General features: G+C 43.0%; 1 protein-coding gene across 3 annotated transcripts in view; it reads right to left on the bottom strand.

The window, feature by feature from the left end:
• Nucleotides 1-7500, bottom strand: part of LOC138042612 (protein-glutamine gamma-glutamyltransferase K-like) — a 28550-nt gene that overhangs the window by 12495 nt on the left and 8555 nt on the right. For all 3 annotated transcript variants that reach the window (XM_068888565.1, XM_068888562.1, XM_068888564.1), the window contains exons 3-7: nucleotides 7002-7129; nucleotides 6272-6454; nucleotides 4651-4914; nucleotides 2087-2205; nucleotides 703-810 (exon numbers count right to left, since the gene is read on the bottom strand). In XM_068888565.1, the coding sequence (XP_068744666.1) occupies nucleotides 703-810; nucleotides 2087-2205; nucleotides 4651-4914; nucleotides 6272-6454; nucleotides 7002-7098 (771 nt within the window). In that variant the 5' untranslated portion in view covers nucleotides 7099-7129. The remainder of the gene's footprint in view (nucleotides 1-702; nucleotides 811-2086; nucleotides 2206-4650; nucleotides 4915-6271; nucleotides 6455-7001; nucleotides 7130-7500) is intronic.

Raw genomic sequence — 7500 nt, 5'->3', positions numbered from 1 at the left:
ATCTTTTCACTATTAGAGATGATTGGTTTGAAAATCTGGTAGAGGCTACTACTTTGGCATGCAAAATGTTCACTTCCGGTTTCCGTCTGTGCCCAGGCTGAATACTTGAACTCCCTATTAACTTTCACTTCCACGTCAATTTTCGTCGCTCTATATGCTTTTGAAAAACGCTACGATAGCTTCAATGAGCTAGTGTCCGCTTTATTTAGGTGCCACTGCTTATTCCGATTGATCCATTTATTCTAGTGTTCATTTATTACTCATATCGGATTACATTACATTACATTACATTACATTACATTACATTACATTACATTACATACTTAATTGACCTCTCCCCATAGGGGCTTTTCAGGGCATATGAAACACAACGAAAGGAGGGAACAGAACAACAACAACAACAACAACTGTTAAGAATCCCAACTGGCCGGAGGCAAACCAGTTGGCTATTTACAAGTGCAGCTAGGAAGTTGAACCAGGGACTACCAGGATCAAATTCAGCGAGTGATCAGAGCGGGTCTTGAACCCGGGATATCCAGATCTCAAGGCAAGCGCCCTACCCACTGGGACACACTGCCTTGGATTCCAGGTGAAAAGTGGAAAAACCTCGGTGGCGCTGGCTAGCAGGTTAAAAGGCAAGCATTTGCTAATTCGAAAAGCTCTATACACTTAAAGCAGATTGAAAATTCAACCTGTGCTTACCATGGCCGATATGGTTCGAGAAACATGGGTTGGATTTGCCCTCGCTGCTGTGGAAAGACTTGCTCTGTCGAGGAGCCACAATGCACACTCCAGAGACACATCTTCAAACTAATAGGTAAATAGAAGCGGGAACTGAATAAGGATGCATTTTCTGTTAAAACTGCGTTAAGAAAAAGCTAAATCTGGCTTAAAATTGGAGAATGTGTCGCTGAAACATTTTACAATGTGATGTCAGTTTATCTTTAGTGACATTAATGAAAATATTTGAAGTGCGGCCTATTGACGAAAAGGAGGAATGATCCTCGCAGTTATCTTGACAGTTCAAGCAATTGCCTCTTACAGACACCCATTCTCGTCACCACAGCCTCGGATCAACCCAAGGCTCTGGGAAACTCTGTGAAGGAGAACATGCGCCGTAGGGCTCCTATAGCCAAAAATTCGCTATTTGAACCTTACGGTGCCTGCTCACTCCTCGTGCTAGCGTGAATGCACCAATTAGAGACGTTTTTTATTTTTCTTCGCGAAAACCAATGAGAAAACACCTTGTTTCAGGGTTCCGAGAGCTCTTCTCTCCCTCAGTCAAGAAAAGAGCTCTAGGGTCGAGATTGACAGACACCTGAAAAATTCAGGAGCTTTTAACGGTATTCGAACCCTTGACGTCTGCGAGGCCAGTGCAGTGCTGTAGCAACTGATCTATGACGCCACTCAATTGGGAGGAAGTCAAGTTTCTATCTAACTGCGAGGATCGCTTCACCCTTTAGTTCATACTTGATAAACTGCGCATACGTGGGTGTATCAAGTTCTGATACAAGCGGAGTGTACACAGAGCACGACGGAAAGCGTCAATTAAGAGTTGCTGGAGTCCTTTCCGGAGTAGGGACCGTTAGTAAAATGCGTAACGGCATAACAAGTATCTCGTTACGCCGCCGTTTCACCTTTTACTAACAACAACAAAAAAAAAAGGTTTACATATTCAGAATGCTACGATTGTTGGTAATGACAGGCGGTAGTGTTATTTTCTTGCTATATTGTTATGTTTATCTTTAAAAGAATATACAGGATCTTAGCAACAAAGTTCTCGTTTTCTTGACGTACGAGGCGTGATGGGGGTGGGGAGGACAACTTGTCGATGTGAACTATGACCGTTGTGGGGGAGATGGCAGTTAAGGAGTTGGAGTTGTTGTGAGGTACGTATCCCATATTTGAAGTTCCAACATGAATTCGCGAGAATATGTAATACAGTTTTAAAACATCTATAATCTTTATACAGCTTGTGGTTGTGGGTTACATTGAATAAACAGCAGTGCTGCCTCTCTACTGTGTCACCACCCCTTATCCAGATCACTGCCTCTCGAAGCGCAAAATTTCAGTGTTTTTTCTTTACCTGACCAAACATCCAAGGTATTCCTCCATTGTTTCTGGCGCTACCGACCCAGATAGAACCACGATCGTTTAGCACATACTCACTGCGCTCCACTTCGTCCTCCATATACACCTGATCATCTGCCAGAAAACAAACAACAACAAAAAAGAAGCATCGCGTGTAATTAGGCCACATTCAAAAATACCGTGATACTCTTTGTTTGCCCTCCAAATTTTTGCATTAGCATTGTTTCCAGTTTCTCTTGGGACTTACAATGGTGGAAAGAGAAAGTAAAAACAATGCTTATGCAAAATTTTGGAGGGTAAACAAAAAGTATGACTCAGTGGCCTACTCATGTCAAGCCAATGTATGTCTACAATTTTGGACAGAATGAAAAAATATACTCCCTCCCCACCCAACCCGAAATTACTGAGGAGTAAGGAATTTACTCAAAGGTTTATACGCGCGCCATTTTTTTTGTCAACGAAGTTAGAAACACCATGCAACTCTTAACAACCAGAACCTGTAACCTCATTGGACCGAACGGAAATTTTGGGAGTTTAAGAAACGACGACGGCTACAGCAACGCCAAAAAGCAGTAATGTTATTGGTTAAAAGAATCAAAATGATCGTGCTGCACGTGTGGCACGCATTTTTGAACATTTCTCTCCCGTACTCGTCCAAACTACTACGCGAAATGACCAAATTTAAGGCCGGGACACACTAGGCGATAAATCGCTGCGACATGTAACGGGGACAAGTCGCCGCAATAATTCGCCTCGTATGACACGGTTAATTTTGTGAAAATCATTGTCGCTGCGGCAGAATTTTGTCGCTGCGATCAGTTGCACGAATTCAAACTAGTTTGAATTCGTGCGACTGATCGCAGTGACAAAATTAGCAAAAGTAGCGTTGCAGGGCCGAAGCCAGTATGAGGCAAACCGGCACTTGCCTCAGTCATTTTTTCGTGAAATTTTAAAATAAAGCGTGATACCAGTGTTGTCTTTAATACGTACTCATCATAAACACTTAAAATACTTCCGAAGATAATTTAACCACGGACATTGCCTCAGTAATATTTTTTTTCTGGCTACGGCCCTGCGTTGTCGTACCGTGTGTCCACTTCCGGCAACAAGTCGCGGCGACACCAATGAGAGAGCGTCATATGATCCGCCATATTGAATTAGAAACCTAGGTCACATTCCCCTCAGACCAGATTACTGCGTGTGCACCCTCAGGCGTCGTGTCGCAGCGACTTCTTTAGCAAGTAGTACACACGGAGCGACGTATTGAAGAGACCTGTCGCTGCGACTTGTCGCCTAGTGCGTATCGGCCTTTAAGGTTTTGACTACAACGTGGACAAACTACAGTGAATCTTCAAGTCTCACTCTTTACTTCAAATCCGTCCCAACCAATCCAGTTATAGGACACTTCGCCCATTGCATAATGTAAACAAGATGGAATAATCATGAAATACTAAGAATAGCTCAAACATATATTTTAGAGTGGTTTCTTAAAATCACTATTAATAAATGCAGCACTATTGCGTTCAGGATTGGGTTCGATTGTTTCTGTTGTATGTTTGTTGTGCCTTTTTTTTAACCAGTCACATGAGACGTTGTTATAGCTGCGTCCTAACCCTGAAATTGGCGAAGTCTGTAACGTTTTCCATAAGACCAGGCCCCAGTTGTTCAAACGATGGATATCGCTATCCGGCGGATAAATCACTATCCACTGGATAACTCAATTGGTTTTGCTAGTGTTTATCCTGTGGATAGTGATTCATTCGGTGGATAGCGCTATCCATCGTTTGAACAACTGGGGCCAGTTGTTTTGAGAATTTGGATAACTTCGTGTGGCCGCTCGAAACCAATCACGTCAACGAGTGTTGACCCAAAATGTCAACCCGCAACTGCGCCCGAACAGGAATGCAGCAATGGGACAGGATTTTACCATGCATTGTTCCGGAATTCCGAAGTTCCGGCCGCGAGGTATACTAGGCAACGTTTCTTGCAACTTGTATCGAAGTGCGAAAATCAAACGAGGTTAAGGGAACATTTTCATGGGCTGGTGCGGGAAATCGTCGCCACACAAGTTGCAGAACAGATGTTACACTACGCAATGCTTCAAAAATTCTTTGCAATGTTGCTTTAGCCGTTGCGGAAAGTAGAACTCGATTCTCGCAACGGCCGTTGCAAGGTATTTTACATGCAACGGTGACTTGTCTCGCCATGGCGTTGCGACACAAGTTGCACGAAAAATTGCACAGTGTAACGGCGCCTTTAACTGTAATTGAAATTACAAACTGATCAGCTTACTGTGCCTTTCATAAACACGCGTCTGTTTCGTTCATCACTGTCGTCAATCACAACGTCAGAACGAGTTCTTGGGTCACATTCAGCGTTGTGATGGGCTGAGTTCGGTCCTCTATGTCAGGTTCACTGCCGCTAACTTTCGCGGCAAATTTGATTGACGCCACGTCAAATTTAAAGCCATTGTTTTAAATTTGAACTTCACGGTCCGGTTTACGATATGTGTAATAAATTACGCACCGTCTTATTATCTATCTAAGTTTTTGCTTTTACCTTCACACCAAGCATTAAACAGGATACAGAGTCCCTCGTCGTTCTTGTATTTCACTGGATTTACTTTCTTTCCTGATGTATCAACCTCTTTTGTCTCCACATAAACCTCATAGTGACCAATAATCGCTTTTGCTGAGGGCATGACGGTCAGGCGCACAGATTTCCCGCTAACATGTTTGATTTTCATTCCCCACTGCGTAGAAACAAGGGTATCACGGATGATTGTACGGTAGAGCGAGCCTTTGCTCTCTTGGGGTCGGCTACCTAAATGTAAAAAAATGAAAAACGTAACACATAAAGATTTAAATCTTTGTTACTTAACGATTCGATGCCGTTTTAGGAACCGCTTGGCTCTCAACGAGTCGGCTTTCCATCGTTTGGTCGTGGAAGCAGTTGTCAGCTAATATCAGCATTTACTTGTTGGAAATGACAATTTCGGCGTACAATTATCTTTGACTATTTTACCTCGACATTTGCTGTTTTCGTAAAGGCAACGTATGAATTTTTGACATCGTCAATAGTGCTTCTTTTCCGTGTGAATAAAAAGTGATCTTTTTCGCGGAAGACTCTGCACGTACACTCGCCATGAAAAAGAGGCTACAGCCTGCTTCGTAGTACATAGTTCGTAGTACAAGTTGTGGGGGAAAGCAGATTTTAAATTTAATACACTACCAGGACAACCACGCAAAGGACTAACTGGCGATACTCATGCGCGAATGACCTCTTACAGTATCTTTAGGCGTCACAAAGTCATTAAGTCCCTCAAAGCGTATTTTCAAACTCGGAAAAGACCTATTTTTCACCTAACTGCGATTTTCATAATTCTGAGGAATCTCACCTTTAAAACTGCGTTTTGGCTTCCATCAATCAAATTTCCGAAAATAGCGGGGAAGATGGACTCCGCCTCCGCAGAGTGAATTGGAGTTTTTGTTTCGTTCAGAGGTCGAATACCATTAAGCACTTAATGACTGCCCCCAAGGGAAACAGTGAGTTTTGTTTCCCCGAGACCCTCAATGTTCCCCGAGGCGAAGCCGAGGGAAACATTGAGGTCGAGGGGAAACAAAACTCACTGTTTCCCGAGGGGCCAGTCACTAAGTGTTTTGTTATACCTTCCAACTCAAAATAGAACAACACACAGATAAAAATTATTTGCTTGACGTCGGCTGGCGTACAGATTTGCCGCCGTTTCAAAGGTGCACGACCTGATCACGTGTGAGTCGAAAGTTCAAGTTGTTGTTGCCCTAGGGCGTCATGAAGTTTTGTTCGCCCTAGGGCGTCATGAAGTTTTGACCAATGACACGTGACACGTTCTCCTCCAATCAGAAAACGTATTTGAGTTGGGAGGTACAACATTATGATATGTTTTTAGAAATTCTTCAGTCAAGAGATTCGTACAGATTCCATCGTTTTCCATCGGCGTCGAGTTCGAATGTACGAATGTGCCGTGGGAACCAAAGATGCTGATTGGTGTGTTATGTCACGCATTAATTGATTTCGTCATCTGTGGTTGGCCTGTCGAAAGTTTGATTGATGGCAGCCAAAACGCAGTTTGGCTGTTGGCGCTTCAGTGAGATGTATACTACGAGTTGGACAGCTTAAGGTGACTAAAGCATAACTGAACCTGTTACAAACTGCAGTACTATGGTATCAGTGTCGGGTTTGTACTGCCGGTTAAATGTTACTGTTACGTCAAATGTCTGCCCTCGTCTGATTATAAGGCCTTCGGCTTCGTATTTTTCCGTCTTGTGAGCTGTACGGTTCTCCTCTATGTGAAAATCCACTTCCTCTGGATTCAACTGGGCCGCTGAAACGAGTAAACACAATAAAGTGACAGTTTATTTCATACAGTGTCTAAAGGCAATTTCGAGACTAATCTATTGCTGTATCACTTGTCTTGGTGATTGGGCGTAAAACAATTAAAGTGGTGTTTCGTTCTCAGCCAATCAGACAAAAGTAAACCGCTTTGAGTTGTTCGCGCGTATTTTGACGCTGCTAGCGGCGATTTCAACTTGCTTGCGTTTTGACTGGCGATCACCTGATCTCCGATTGTCTGCTTCTGTTTAGTGGTTCAAATTGTGCAGACATTTCGTAACACAGCACCATGAGACTTCTGGGTACTATTTGTCCATTGTTTAAAATTTTCGCCCAGTCTTCTTTTTGTAGTCTGACTCAGTTGAATTTTCTAGTCCGCTTGGTGAAAAAAAAAAACATTCACCGTGCCATGCAAGAGAGATGTAACCGTGTCCAAAAGAAACAGACAGAAATTCATATAATCCAAGGTTATGATTTTGTCTTTAAACTCCGTAACCCAACGTCATTTTCTTTTTGTTCAATAAACACACAATTCATACCCTGAGGTTTCTTTTTGTTAACCACCAGAGCTTTGTTCTTGGCTCTGAACTTCTCGTCCGACAAAAGCTTGGTCCGTCCCTCCAGGCCTTCGCCCATCTTTGCTTTTGCTAGATCCCTTGAATCGGTGCTAAGTATAACAAAAGAAGATCTGAAAGAACGTCAAATCGTTGGGCATTTCAAATGGAAGATGAAGACCACCCCTCTCCGCAATTTCAATGATGAAAAAATGGCGGGCTTCAACTTGCGCGCGCATTCGTCATTGCTTTTGGGGGAAGGGAGGTACTAATTTTCTGTTTTTTGTCCGAGATTGTAGTTTCCCGATCAAGGGACCAGACATGAAGTGCTTCTAAGTTGGTATATACCACATCAGTCGAATAAAAAGCGAACCAAATTACTACTTTATTTTTGTAAAATGTGTTGGGAAATTTCAAATCTCGCGCGCTAGCTACTTGGAGGTGAATATTACTTGGCTAATCCCCGCGAACGGAGAGCACGAAG

The sequence above is a fragment of the Montipora capricornis genome, chromosome 3, assembly GCF_036669925.1.
Source record: "Montipora capricornis isolate CH-2021 chromosome 3, ASM3666992v2, whole genome shotgun sequence".
NCBI lineage: Eukaryota > Metazoa > Cnidaria > Anthozoa > Scleractinia > Acroporidae > Montipora > Montipora capricornis.
Note: the sequence above shows the minus strand (reverse complement) of the source record. Positions and strands in the feature narration are given on the sequence as shown.